The 15,008-nt window shown below is 42.9% G+C and overlaps 1 protein-coding gene across 2 annotated transcripts in view; it reads left to right on the top strand.

Moving 5' to 3' along the window:
- Positions 1 to 11,694, top strand: part of tmeff1a (transmembrane protein with EGF-like and two follistatin-like domains 1a) — a 95,531-nt gene extending 83,837 nt beyond the window's left edge. Inside the window, exons 7-10 of one of the 2 annotated variants that reach the window (XM_079488721.1) lie at positions 3,864 to 3,920; positions 6,234 to 6,360; positions 6,487 to 6,648; positions 9,124 to 11,694. In XM_079488721.1, coding sequence (XP_079344847.1) covers positions 3,864 to 3,920; positions 6,234 to 6,360; positions 6,487 to 6,648; positions 9,124 to 9,208 — 431 coding nt within the window. In that variant the 3' untranslated portion in view covers positions 9,209 to 11,694. Of the gene's footprint in view, positions 1 to 3,860; positions 3,921 to 6,233; positions 6,361 to 6,486; positions 6,649 to 9,123 lie in introns of both variants that reach the window. The other variant, XM_079488720.1, reaches the window with a different exon arrangement.
- The last annotated feature ends 3,314 nt before the right edge of the window (positions 11,695 to 15,008 follow it).

The following is a 15,008-nucleotide window of genomic DNA, read 5'->3' as shown; positions in this document are numbered from 1 at the left end:
GACGCAGAGCCTGTCTGACAGAAAAGTGCGTCGATGCGGGACCCTCGCGTCCTCCCCCCCTCGAAGCTACACGGTACGTGCAGTGCGATAAGACCCTCGCCAGGCAGACAAGCTGTCCCCTCACCATCAGCCATGCACGCCAGCCAGCAGACGGCAGACTCCCCCCTCCCCCACCACCTCGCCAGAAAGAAAAACAAACAGATGCCAGCTCAGCAGAGCATCAAGAGGAATCATTTCTCTCCACCCGTCACGGCAGGCCGCTGAAAGCCTAATTATGTATCATTTGACGTATGACCGGAAATAAGCAATTTATCAGAATAGCGTGACGTCGGCTCGCTGTGTTATTGTGTTTGGGTGGCAGCGGAGGACGAGTGAAAGCGAAACGCTGAGTCGGTGTGAGGTTGTTTTTGGGTGACTGGGGGTGTGTGTGTGTGGGGGGGGGTGAAGAGGGGCGAGTGAGGGGAGCGACGGAAGGAGAGGTTGTATTGAGGTTGTATTGAGCTAGTGTGCAGGATTTTGAGGAAGGATACGTTGATAGAGCTAGTGTGTGAGGTTAGGAGGATGTGAGCCCTGTGTCTGCTGCCCCATGCAGGAGCTAACTATTTCCAACGCCTTGGTGACTTTGGTTCCAACAGCCAAGAACCTTGGTGTTGTCCTGGACAGTCAGCTGTCATTCAAAGCACACATTACAGCAGTCACTCGATCCTGTAGGTTTACATTGGAATGATTAGACCATTCCTCACCCAGGAGTCAGCCCAGCTCCTTATCCAGTCCTCAGTCATATCAAATGTGACTATTGTAACTCTCTCCTTACTGGCCTACCGGAATGTCCACTCTAGTACTACAGACAAAAAACAGTTTAAGTCCACACTAATTATCCATAATGTATAAATGATGGATAAGGGGTCAGGACAACAAGGCCTTTTCGTGGAGGGGTCAGAATAAAATTTGGACTTAAACTGTTATTCAGAATGCCGCAGCAAGCTTGGTCTTCAAACAGCCAAAATTTGCACATGCTTTCTCCACTCCTCCATTTGGCTCCCGCCGGCACAGAGTACAAAACTCTAAAAATAAGGGCCTAAATCGTCTGAGCTGCTCCAGTGCCTTCTTGTTTGTATAAAACTCTGATGTTGGCAAAGCAACCAAAGGTTCATATCTTCAAAGTCTGATCGGACCCTAGTCCTCTTTCATATCAAGGTCCATTATTTATTCAGCAATTGAGCCACGAACCACCATTTTATGAGATTTAGCCTCTCAGACCCAAGACTTGTTGTTGGATGAGATTCTGTCCACAATCCCATGGCGTATTGATGTGGTGATCAAAATAACAATTCTTCATTCTCTAACTGTGTGGACTTCCTGTAAGTAATGCAGATGTTTGACAATGATTTAATTCTTGAGTTTCATTTTATGCTCTAAACTCAGTTTAAGATTTAAGGGTCCATTTGGTTTCCAACTCTCCATCAATTAGCTGGGGACCACCTGGAACCTGCTTTAGGGACTTTGGCGGGACTACTAGGCAGAACATTCTACACACTGCAGCTTCTAAACATTACATGTGCAATTCTACACTCATCCACACTCTCTCTCTCTCTCTCTCTCTCTCTCTCTCTCTCTCTCTCTCTCTCTCTCCCCTCCTCTCTCATGGATTATGTTTTGTCAGGTGATGGAAGGAAGGTGATGTTGCCGTGGGCGACAGTGTGCATGTGACTGGCTCGGTGGCATTGAGAGGTGTGTGTGTGTGTGTGTGTGTGTGTGTGTGTGTGTGTGTGTGTGTGTGTGTGTGTGTGTGTGTGTGTGTGTGTGTGTGTGTGTGTGTGTGTGTGTGTGTGTGTGTGTGTGTGTGTGTGTGTGTGTGTGTGTGTGTGTGTGTGTGTGTGTGTGTGTGTGTGTGTGTGTGTGTGTGTGTGGTTGAGTTTGTGGTGGGGGGCTTCTCATGGCTGTGGTAACTGCAGGGACCCTGTGGTGACTCGTCACCTGCCCTTTGTTCTCTTCTCTCCCTCCTTTTCATCGTCTTCAAAGACTACCTGCTTCTTCTTTCTTCTTCTTCTTTAAAAGGGTCTGTGTGTTTGCGTGTGTCGGGACGTCGCTGACGATTTGGTGGCCCTACTGGCATATTATTTGTGCTGCTCCCGACGACATCGGCTACTTTCTTCGTTTGTGAGGACGCACACATGGGCGTGCTTTATTACACACCGAAGCCACAGAGAAGATTTTTATTATGAGGTTCGGCTTGGGACTTTTTGGCACATTTTGTTGCCCCCCTTGGCGTGTTGCCCTACTCGCAGTGCGCGTATACGTACTGTAGCGACGGCGCTGTGCGTGTACGTGCACTGTGCTTTTGAGGGTCAAATGTCCCCAAAGGTATAGTTGGAACTAGGGGTGCAGCGATGAATCAATTATTGAACTAGTTGCCAACTAATTTAATCGAATCGGCAACTAATCGCAGGTGTTTTTTTAACTAATTTCTGAGAGTTGCATATGCATGATACAGTAGCGAACGTTAAGCAAAATGTAACCACATCGCGTCCTAAAACATCTCCCAGGGCATTTTACCTTCAACGCTGCAAAGAATAGGATTACGGGTACCTGCAATGTTTGCTAAAGAAGATAAAGTTTCTGCTGCGTATACATTAAAATCAATGCAACTAGTCTGCAAAAAATAGGTCTTGAATGTTTAACACTGCTTGAATGTTTATTTATTTAATGACATATTTGAGTTTAAAAGAGTACTGACAAATATGTAGGCTATTTTTGAAGCCTCCCATCCAAACAGATGGATGGGAGGTGTGAGAAATATCATGCACGAACAGACACACACACACACACACACACACAACACACACACACACACACACACACACACACACACACACACACAATATTGATCATACATAAACAGACTCATATTATACTGTACAAATGCATACACATCTAATTCTCTCTCTCTCTCTCTCTCTCTCTCTCTCTCTGTTCTATCAGATGATAGGTAGAGAGCTGACACAGAGCTGTGTAGTTGTAACGTTCAAAGCAAACAGGAGACAGCCAGGCTCTGTCAATATTCCCTCTGCAATGATGCAACTATTAAAAATAGATGAGCGCGCATGTGTGTATGTGTGACTGTGTGTGCGTGCGTGTGTGTGCGCACGTGCGTGCATGTGTTTGAGCGTGCGCGCCTACGGTATTACTGTTTCTCGCACCTCCCATCCATCTGTTTAGCATTCTACACAGCGCTCTGTGTCCTGCGGAGCTACCACACACACACGCCTTCTGTTCACTGTCAACGACTGTACAGATACACACGCAAACGTATGCAGATATTAATAGTGTCTGTCTCTGTCTCTGACCTCCCTCTGCCTGCCTGCCTCCATCCATCACCCTCTCCTATCTCCTCCTCCCTGACAGATGTCACACAGCTGCTAAACATCCTTCAACATCTGCAGGGAATACAAACATGCACGCTGCCTCTCCCATCATCCTCTCCTCTCTTCTACTCCGACAGACAGACAGGCAGACACAGGCAGGCAGGCAGGCAGGCAGGCAGGCAGGCAGGCAGACAGGCAGACAGGCAGACAGGCAGGCAGGCAGGCAGGCAGGCAGGCAGGCAGGCAGGCAGACAGACAGACAGACACAGCATCACACATAGCATCATTTTTAAACAATGTGTTGTTTACTGTTTTTCTATTGCCTGCAGCATTCATAACTCATTTCATAATGTAAAAAACAATGACGGGTTCAAATGAAGGCTTTTATACACCCACGCACTCACCCATAGTGTGTGTGTGTGTGTGTGTGTGTGTGTGTGTGTGTGTGCGCGTGCGCACGCGCGCGTGTGCGTACGTGCGTGCGTGTTTCCTCAGCAGACAGAGAGAAAGCTGGGAAGAAAGATGACAGCAGTCCATTCAAACCTGATGTTTTAGGTAAGACGTCAGCGATGTGTCACCAACATGGGTTTGATTCCGTCTTAGTGTTCAGGACCTTTGACACCGAGCACTAACTACAGTATGTTAGAGTCCACAATGATGAACGATCTGTAAACAAATAGCACCAAACATGCACAGCAGACTAAAACTATGAAGACATTTCACTGACAAAAACTACAACATAAAAACTAAAACTAAGCTATGATGACTAAAAAACTACGGCTAAATACTGTAGTGTACATACATACTGGCAATTTTGTCAACAAATACAAACTAGACTAAAATGTTAGGGAGGGAATCGTGGAGAAGAAATCTAGTAGAACTACTAGAACTGAAAGACAATTATTTTGGTTGCACTCTGAAAATAGCAGCATGCAACCAAGTGTAAAATCAGCCATTATGATGCCATCAAGTCCCACCAAAATATATTTTGTTGACAAAATCAACTGTAGATTTAGTTTATATATATTATTCATTTTAACTGTAGATTTTATTTATAACAAAACATTCCGAGGCTGATTACTTCCCACGTCCAGTTATGCACAGAATCTACTCTATACTGTAGGAGCAGACCAGACTCGTATCCCCCCCAATCACATTCATTAATATCTAATCACAAAAATTGTGCAGCGCCCTACGTAAATGGTAAATGGTGCATTTATATAGCGCCTTTATCCAAGGCACTTTACAGAGATTGTGCAGTGCATTCACCCATTCACACACCATTGCTGCACAGTCTTGCTCAAGGACACTTCGACACTAACTCTGGGGGAGCCCGGTCACTCTACCCCTGAGCCACTGCTGCCCCACTGTCGAATGTGCTTCACCAACCTGGGAAATGTTCAGTCCTGGCTAATAAGCCAGACTCAAATCACACTGTCGTGTGGTAATCCGCCGGCAGGCAATTTATTTTTGCCAACGGCTGATTCGGTCTGGCTTATTAGCCAGGCTAACTGCGAGATAACCTCACACTGAGGCAGAAGAAAATAACTCCTTCTACTTTATGAAGTCTTATGGATCCCGGTTCAGTCCCTGCCTCGGTATCAGCTGTATCTCTCTGGGGACACGGCTTCTCCGAACGGCCTCCCTCTGTCTCTCCTCGTTCACGTCTCCATTTCAAATCTCAGAGGTTAGGAGTTTTTCTGGTCCCCACTGATGTCTGCAGGGGCTTAGACCAAGATTAGACCACTGTTTCCCTAACAGTGGTTCGGGACCCATTTTTATGGGTCACGTGAAAATAGCCTATCCCTTTTTTGATCGGCGCTCCAATGCATGGCTTTTGAAGATTACATCATCAAGTTTGTCTTTTGGGTCTCGAGCTAAAACGTGGTTGAGAAATGTGACATCAAGCTTAGCACTAGAGAAAAGAAGTAGCCTATGTATTTAGGAAGGCACCTTCTGAATGCTCTTTCAGCGCCATTGCCGTACATCTAGGTCAATTGAAGCCTTTTTTTGACACTACGCTTACTGCCATTGCCGTTGATTAATGGCAATTGCGTTTTTATAGTGCATTCGATCGATCGAGCCATAATGCTACTTACGTTAGCCGGTTAGCTAGCTATGTTGTTAGCACAGCACTGGATCGCCCATCTTAGATCGTCGTCGCCATAATAATCCATTCTATCTGTTTCTTTCAATCGCCTGTATCTCCTATTCCTTGTCCCAGATGGCATTTTGGTCAAAACAACGATTATTTGACGGCACAGAGCCGACGATGTGGACCTCTCCAGTGCCCCGGTTTGGATTCATATTGTAAACAAGGCCTGTCCAGGCTCCGTTCAGCTTCCTAGGTTAATACTACTTCCTGTAGACTGGAAATGTGGCTTTTCAAAATAAGAGCTCGACTGGAAGAAATGCTGGTGTGAATTAGATCCTAATTTTTCAATAAATGCTAGCGCTGTAAGGGTTAAGATATGGGAGAGGTTTTCCGATGCCTTGTGATCTTGTAGATCGGCTATTTTCAGCATGTAAAATCTGCCATTACGACACCATCAGGGCCTGCCGAAAACATTTTAGTCAACTAAATCAACTGTAGATTTATTCGACTAAAATCACATGATATCTAGTCGACTAAAACTGCAGTCAAACTAAAACATTGCAGATGACTAAAATATGACTAAAACCAAATGGAATTTTATTCAAAAACTATGACTAAAACTGCATAAAAATTTGCTGTCGAAATCAACACCGGCATGCCTTAACTATCTCTCTCTCTCTCTCTCTCTCTCTCTCTCTCTCTCTCTCTCTCTCTCTCTCTCTCTCTCTCTCTCTCTCTCTCTCTCTCTCTCTCTCTCCCTCTGTGGTGTTCAGAAACCAAAGGCTTGGACCACGGTGATGGCTTCTACGCCGGTATCCCCGGACTGCCTTGCTCTGACAGCTATGCCGGCTTCTGCGTGCACGGGAAGTGTGAGCTCAGACAAAACATAGCTACCTGCAGGTACGCACGTATCCGTCCTCGCACACGTACAGTAGACACAGACACGCACGCACGCACGCACGCACGCACGCACGCACGCACGCACGCACGCACACACGCACTAATACTGTCCTGTACTCCTGGTAGGTGTGACGCAGGTTATAAGGGTCCGCACTGCGAGGAGCCCCAGGACTTCAACATTCTCTACGTCGTCCCTAGTGGACAGAAGCTGCATTACGTCCTCATCGCAGCCATCATCGGAGCCGTGCAGATCGCCATCATCGTTGCCGTGGTGATGTGCATCACAAGGTAAGGGTGACAGAGCTTACTGATGAATGGAGTACAACAATGGACCACAATGGAAACAAGACGTTATCCTTTTAGCATAAACCTGTGACTGCACTACATGAATGAGTAGTATTCAAGTATTCAATCAATCAATCAATGTAATGAGGTGCAGGGTTATTACAATCCAAACTAACAAAATAAACATAATTGGAAAAAAATGTAATAGAAGAAGACAATAACTAATTGAAACTATGTAGTGTATTTACAAAACTAAATAAAACGACAACAAAATAGTGGAATTGTCCCGTCTTTGTAAAAAAAGAAATCTTGAAAAATAGCTGTAGCTCCTGCCCCTGCTATTTTGATACTGACTAATGGCATCAACTTCAATCTAATTAATTTGTAAAGCATACAGTATTTAACCACTTCAACCCCAACCCTATTCTGAGGGGCAGAATGCATTGTGATGCATTGTAAGAGTGTTTCTTGTTACTTAGGCTTTTTTTTGTTTTACCTTTTTCCTTTAGATAGCTTTTATTTAGGCCTAGATAGCATGCTATTTAAACAGTATGCTGGGTTCATTGTTAACCTGGTATCCTATAGTTTCAATGTACAGTAGTTTACTGAGGCACTACACTGTCTCTCTGCATTGTATGTATGTGATCACCTTGCTTTTTACAAGTCGCTCTGGATAAGAGCGTCTGTTGTAAAGTTGCAGATTGGATATTGTTGAATGACAAGGAATAGTGTGTAAGTGGTTTGATTCTACATATTGAGGATAGTATGAGGGAACAGAGACTTCAGAATCAGAATCACTTTATTTGTCATTTTCCTATGTACTTACAAAAGAACATGAAATACCGTTTCCCCTCAGTTATTGGCAGTGCAACATAAAACATAGAGCCTATTTAAAAAACACAAGCTAAAAACTAAAACAAAACATGGACAAACATTTAAAAAGAGCCCCAGTATGTATGATGACGTGCAATTAATATGGAAAAGTTAAGAGTTACCAACACCACGCACAACCTATAAATAAATAAAGTGGCATGGTGCTATCCTTAAAAACAAAACGTTACCAGCACCGTTTTTTAAAGTGCTGTTGTGCATCAAAAGTGCATTTTTTGTCCAATTCAGTCCAACGCTTCATTCAGTTCACTTGTGATTGGCCCAAAGCCACACAGAATATGTGTGAATGGACTTGGTTCCTGCAGAGGTGACTCTGGCATTATCACACAGCCTCATTCAATCAATCAATCAATCAATGTAATAATATTTATATATTGATTTGACCTTTTCATTATACAAGTCATTGTTGGCCCAGTGCTGGTAAAACGGCCCAGTGTGTCAGTGGTTCTTAAATGGGGCCATGTGCACTCCCTTGGGGCACGCAGAGGTACTGCAGGAGGTACGTGAGCAATATAAAATGGATGATTGTGTACAATATTGATGGCACAACGTTTTTTGAAAAGAAAGTCAACTAAGTATTTTAGTGGTGCATTACCTGCCTCTTTAAATAAAGATGTAATTGCGACCGCAGGTCGCATTTACTATGAAATCGTGCATTTCCCATCAGTCAGTCAGGCAGTCAGTGTATCTTTCAAAATCCCCATGCATGGGGAATGCTCCCATATATGGTGCCCAGGTCTTGTGACATCACGTGACATCATCAGGGATGGAGTTCAGTTCAGTAGTGGTTCAGAGGACCTCCCGCATTTCTTTCTCACGTCGTGATCAGGCCGTTCCCCTCGGCCTGCTGCTGGAGCAGGTTCCACTGCACGTCAGCTGAACTCCAAGTGAGAAATAAATGCGGGAGGCCCTTGGCGTCCAGCAGCTCAGAGCGTCGTGCACGTTTCCAAGCGGCTGTGCCGCGCAGATGGGAGCCGAAGTGGAACAAGCGCTTACAGGTGGCCGTGTCACCGGACTGCAGGAGGTTGTAGAGCTCCTCCAGTGTCATGTTGGCCTGCCCGTTTGCATGGTTGACAAAGACCTTTCTGGTCAGTTCCATATGTTGATCCTTCCCCATCCATCCTTCCGCTTCGATGTCTCCCTTTTGACTTATAGCTGTCCATTCAAACTCTAGACGGGCCTGCCCCAAAGTTATTAGTGCAGCCGTGCCCGGCAGCTGGCGAAAACTAGAGTTCTCAACAGGCCCACCTGTCCATTCAAAGAGGTCGCTTCTCGCCCTCAGGTGTCTTACTGGTAATAATAATAATAATAACAATAACAATGACAAGTCTATGATGCTATCTATGAAAAAGGTTCTTATACCGTGAGTACATGGTGTCATTCTAGGATTTTTAGTGCAGTAAAACTGTAAGCTAAAGTCAATTGACAACAGGAAAATATATTCTCTCTCTCTCTCTCTCTCTCTCTCTCTCTCTCTCTCTCTCTCTCTCTCTCTCTCTCTCTCTCTCTCTCTCTCTCGCTCTCTCGCTCTCTCTCTCTCTCTCTCTCTCTCTCTCATTCTCTCGCTCTCAATGCTATCACTTTCAGGAAATGCCCGAAAAACAACCGGGGCCGTCGGCAAAAACAGAACCTGGGACACTTTTCGTCGGACACTAACTCCAGGATGGTATAGCCTTGTGCATTTTTTTTAAACAGCTCTTTTTTCTTACGGCGCGGGTGGGCGGGGGAAACCATTTTTTTAACATGAGATGTATTGTATCCTCTTTTCTTTCCCATGGGAGTAAATTGAAAACAAACAGAAGAAGGAGGAGACGTTCATTCATTTCAGGGGCCTTATATCTTTTTCCTTTTTCGAGGCGAGCCTTGACCTTCACAAACCTTTTTGACATTTTCTTTTTTTGGAAGCCACTTTACAGGACTGAGTTACATGAAACTGACTCAAGAAAAAAACAAACTCTTTGTCACTTTGCCATCGTACAGTAGTTATTTTCTGATGTGGGGCTGGGCGATATATCCATATCATATCAATATGGTGATATGATTAGTATGGCGATATATCCATATCATATCAATATGGTGATATGATTAGTATGGCTGCCACAGATACAAATTTAAGTTAACGATTAATTGTCACACAAATAAGTGTGATTAACGATTTAATTGTGTTTTTTTTTGCATTGAACATTGGAACATTACAATATGTATTTATGTGGAAAAATGTTTGAAAATGACATTTTTCAACATGGAAACGATTGACAATTATGCAAAAATAATTGTGATTATCTCATATAATTGCGGTTAGGCAATGATGTAATAATTGTGACAGGCCTAATATCCACATCATATCAATATCGGGATATGATTAGGGTTGGGATCCATGAGGATTTGAACGATTCCCTTTCTTTTTGCATATATAGGTATTATTGTAGTGGTTCTCAAAGTGAGGTCCAGTGCTCTGGGTAAGTTGAAGGGGTTCTAAATGGTCCCTTACAGGTCTGTAACTGAGTGTACTGGAACCAAATGGACCCATTTGTACACTCTCAGAGTCATGGTGATCCTTGAAATTAAAAGGTTTGAGAACCACCAGTATTGTAATTGTCTAGCAGATGAAGTGAAGTCCATGTACCGTACCAGCTCTGACAGTGTGATAAATACGGTTCCAAATGGAATGGAACCCATTCCGGTTCCTCAATGTTGGATCCCGTTCCCACGTTTCCTTCAGTTCCGGATCCCAACCCTACATATGAGACAAGGTCTGGGATTTAGGATGTCGTAATATCGTAATATGACATAACATAACTGTTGTCTTTTTCTGGTCTTATTAACTTAAGGCCTAATTTATAAAGAAATGTCAAAAATGTTTTGCAATAGTGGACATAGCCGATCTACACATTGTGCCGCGTTTTGAACTTGTAGATTGCTATTCTTTTGAAAAATTAAAAAAGGAAAATTGATATTATTGTCACAATTCGATATTATCGTCAACATATTGACAATATTGAGGTATTTGGTCAAAACATATTGTGATATTTCATCTTGTCCATAATATGGCCCAGCCCTATAGTTGATTGTGTTAATTGCTATATTTGTTCATTACATTGAATGCTTTACAACATGTGGTACGTTTGGTCAAACTGGCTGAGCTGGAATTCTAGAATCGTAAACGGATGCTTTGGAATGTACCGGAATGTGCTATTTATTATTGTTATAGATTGTTTCTACCCCCTATGTCTCTGTATCTCTCTCGCTATCTCTCTCTCGCGCTTGTTGTTCTGTCACTTTTTTAACAAACAATGTGCAGCTGTTCACCAAATGCATTTTTTATTTAGTTTGTATTTGTTTTATTAGAGAGTCAGCCAGGGAGATGGATATGTTTACACTCGTTCTCTCATTATGCTATAAAAAGCCACACTGTTCAACTAATTAAGCTAATAATTTATTAATATTATTATGTGCTTTTATATTAGTTCTTTCTTTTAAATGTTTTTTTTTATTTTTTTATCTAGGCCTACTTTATATAATTCTAATTAGTTCATGGCATGACCTGATAGGACAAAAGAAAGAAATAACCAATGTGTTGTAGGTTTTCTTTTAACCACTTAAAACCTGTGTTATACTTCAGCTATTGGAACAATAGCCAATCTACAAGCTGCTTGTAGATTGGCTATTTTCTTTATTGTAATGTTCGATAACATATAAAATGCCCCAAATAGGGACACCAGAGTGAAAGTGGTTACCAAAAAAATAAATGAACAAAGAAATACCACCCCACACATTGTCACAGCAGGTGCATTGACAAACGCACTCTGTCCAGCAGGTGTCAGCGCTGAGCAACAACCAGGTGTATGATAGACACACCTTTTTATTTAACTGGTCATTTTGACTAATTTACCGATTGGATTGTCTTAGTAGACCATGTGGGGGTGCAAACACCCTTGAGCCCTATTTCATTTCCCACATTAAGAGTTAAATGAACTTGTGCTGTGTGGTATGACAGACAACGAGTATGGGAAGTGTTAGTTTGTATCAATTGAAAAAAGGGAATGTTTAATGCTTCAGAAAAAGAAAGCACACAATTATGAACAAGTCTTAATAATAATTTTGGGTTGACTTCAAAGCAACCACCTTGATAAGCAGATATGCAGTGGATTCAGTGTTTTTAAAACGATTGTAAGGACAGAGGTTGTTCTGGGTGGGGGGTGGGGGGGTTGGCGTGCGTCCCAGCGATTCCCAAGCGGGTTGAGCGATTGGCTGACACGTGTGGTTGGTGCGCTTGTTTTGGTTTACTCAACGTTCTGCGTAGATGTGCAAGATTTTATAACAAATGCACACCTTTTTCTTTTTTTCTCGAGACTTGAGGCCTGAGTTCAACTTGTTTGAGAATCGCTGGCGCGCGGTCTGTGTTAGTCCAGAGGGATAGGGTTAATGCTTGCACATTGCAGAGGAATGGTACGAAAATGAAAAGTCTTGGTTGCTGAAATGGAGCAAGGCTTCTCTTTGAATGTGTAAATTACATGATTTTTGTTTTTTGTTAGTGTCACATTTGCTGCCCAGAGAGACATTACCAAGCACAGCACGTTGTTTTCTTGTTTTGTTTTTTTGTTTTTTGTCTTGTTTTTAATGGATCCCCACGGAGGGTGGGGTGTGGGGGCATGCCAGGTGTTGGAACGATGCGGTCGTTAACCTGCTAGTGATGTCAACTTGTTACACTGATTAAACCCTCAGTGTTAATTTAGTATAGGTAACAATTTGATGAAAACGGAACTTTTAAAAACATTTGGAATAAAATAAATGATAATGAAAAATGAAAATTATAATCATATATTGTAATAATTTTGTCAGGATGTCACAACTCCTGAATCATTAAGCATTTTTGTTTGGTTCGGTACTTTTTATGCGGAATATGTTTTCGTAAGGCAGCGTTTGGGGTACAATGTTGCAGACTTTCATGATTGCAGCCTTATAGAAGGGATGTTACCTCATGTAACCATGACGTTGTAAAAGTGTGACTCCTAGGGCTGCAAGTTATATAGTGACCCTTTAACTCTGGGAGTGTACATTTGTACTCTCCTAGAGTTAAGAACACATAACTTAACACTGAGGATTTGACTGTGTAGCACGCATCCTCTTTTTCTCAATAATGCTTAAAATTCTAAAATCTTAATCCTTTCTGTTTACAAACTGTTGACAGCGGAGACAGAAGAATAGGACGTGACAGGCTGATAACAAAAAAAACATTCAAATGTACCTGTATAAAAGTGTTCCGTCTTGGTCTACTGTCGATCTGATCGCGCTGCCAGGGTTCAGAGGGTGGAACCTTGCGAGTGTGTCGTCATATCCTGTTTATTTCCTGTTTTTCATTTGGTCCTCTGCTTTGTTGTGTGTATCTATGACAACAGAATCACCGACACGCTGAGGTCACGTGTGTCTAGGACGCAGGCATGTACGTCTCCTGTCGTTAAGTCCTCCCATCGCCATCCACAATGTCTTAAGACTGTCTGCAGACTGTGCCAGTTTACGACAGAAAATAGGTTTTTAACCCATTGTCGCCTGGTGCAACCTATACGTTGTTCTACCTTTGATGCCGACGCGCTCTCTGTGTCTCATCAGATATTGCTATACATGTAGCAACATAACTATTTAAAAAGAAAAATAATTAATCAGAATTAATCAGAGTTAATTGGGATATTTTACCACCGGCAGAACTTCATCTGAGGTTGTAGTGTTTTATACTCGATGTTGTGTTTTACACTCAATGTGACTCCGCTCTGGGTTCTGGCCTCAAGACCCACCCACTGTATATACAGTAGTACGCCACGTAGCTATTTGTTTACATCAACCTCCAACATGCTTTGTCATAATTTATCTCAGAGATTTTGCAGTTTCTGGTGACATATCTCTCTCCATTAATGAACTGCATATGCAAGCAACTGCCGGTCGCTTGTTGTTGCTCAGAGAGGAAGATGACCTTTCTTCAAAACTGACCATGTGTGGTACTTTGCTGGCATATCCTGTCACAGAAATACAACATTGTAAATCATGAGCGCATTGAGTATTTGACCAATCACACAATGTTCGGTTAGCGGGTGTTCGGCTAGTTGGAACATCTTGGGAGGAGCAACAACTGCCAAACCGAATGTCAGCAAGACACTGCCGAAGTTCTTTTGCTCTGCAATGGCATAATTTAGTTGTCATTGACCTGCCAAAGCAGAAGAAAGTTGTTTGAAGTATATTGTTGCCTTTTGTCTGGGCGTCCAAAATGACGCAGTCTGTAGACAGCTTTTAGTTGGCGTACACCCACTCATTTTATACTTTGTCCTGCCGCTTGTGGCTATTTTATGGCAAAGTGTAAATCAGTGTTTATCTGGGTCGTAGGTGGTCGACCAAGGTTATTCTTCATGTTGTGGACCTTCGCATCTCTGTGACTCTGTCAATGTGAGTAGAATGTGTTTGTCATGTTGTTAATAAACTGCATGTGGGACTTTTAGAGGCTATTTTGGTCTCAACCAAAAAAAAATAAAAAAACTGAAATGTTTTTTTTAATGGACAGCGTTTCAGACATCATTTGAGTCAATGGGATGTTCATTATGTATGTGTGCGTGTGCATCAACCGACCCCCCCTAAAATAATTTCGGGACCCCCCGGGCCCGAGGGGTCGCGACCCTTCAAGTAAAGTAAAGAATACCTCAAAACAAACAGTACATTGTGCTGTACAGGAAATGAAACCTGACAAACAGCAGACTCCTGCTTAATGTTATCCTTGCGTTGTGCAAGGGTGTGCGACGGCCTGCCAAACACAACAGATCTACAAGCTAATGTTAGAGCGGAGATCAGTTCTGTTTTAGCAGGCGGACACTGTCGTACTACAGTAGTATAAATGTAGTCTCCAGACCACACTGCCTCTGGGTAATTATAGACCTGGTGCTGGTGGGGGGGTTAAGAGACAGCTGCTGCTGGCTTCATGTTGAAGCCTCTTAGCAGACGCATTGACGGACACACACAGACAGACAGAGAGACAGACAGACAGACAGAGAGACGGACGACAGACAGACAGAGAGACGGACGACAGACAGACAGACAGACAGAGAGACGGACGACAGACAGACAGACAGACAAGCCAAAACTACAACACTCGCAAAAAACAATGCAGGTATTGATATGAATTATTAAAGATGCAGGGGTGTGTGTACTTGTTCTGTTTTATATGTGTCTATGGAGTTAACATTATATTCTAATAGACCCTCAGCCCCAGGTGTGGTTATAATATACAAATACAGTATGTCTTCCCTGAAAACTGAAAGGTCCAGTCGAAATATACCACTTCAGTGACATCATAACCCTAACCCCATTATCATACAACAACAGCTGTGGGCGCAGCTTAAGTTCAGGTGGGTGGTGCTAAGGGGAAAATCAGGTCAGAACATAATTTTAACACTTTCTGTACACTTTTTTGAAAATAAATCTCCCTCCTA

The sequence above is a fragment of the Electrona antarctica genome, assembly GCF_951216825.1.
Source record: "Electrona antarctica genome assembly, chromosome: 19".
Taxonomy (NCBI): Eukaryota; Metazoa; Chordata; class Actinopteri; order Myctophiformes; family Myctophidae; genus Electrona; species Electrona antarctica.
The sequence above is the reverse complement of the archived record's forward strand: the minus strand, read 5'-3'. Positions and strand labels throughout refer to the sequence as shown.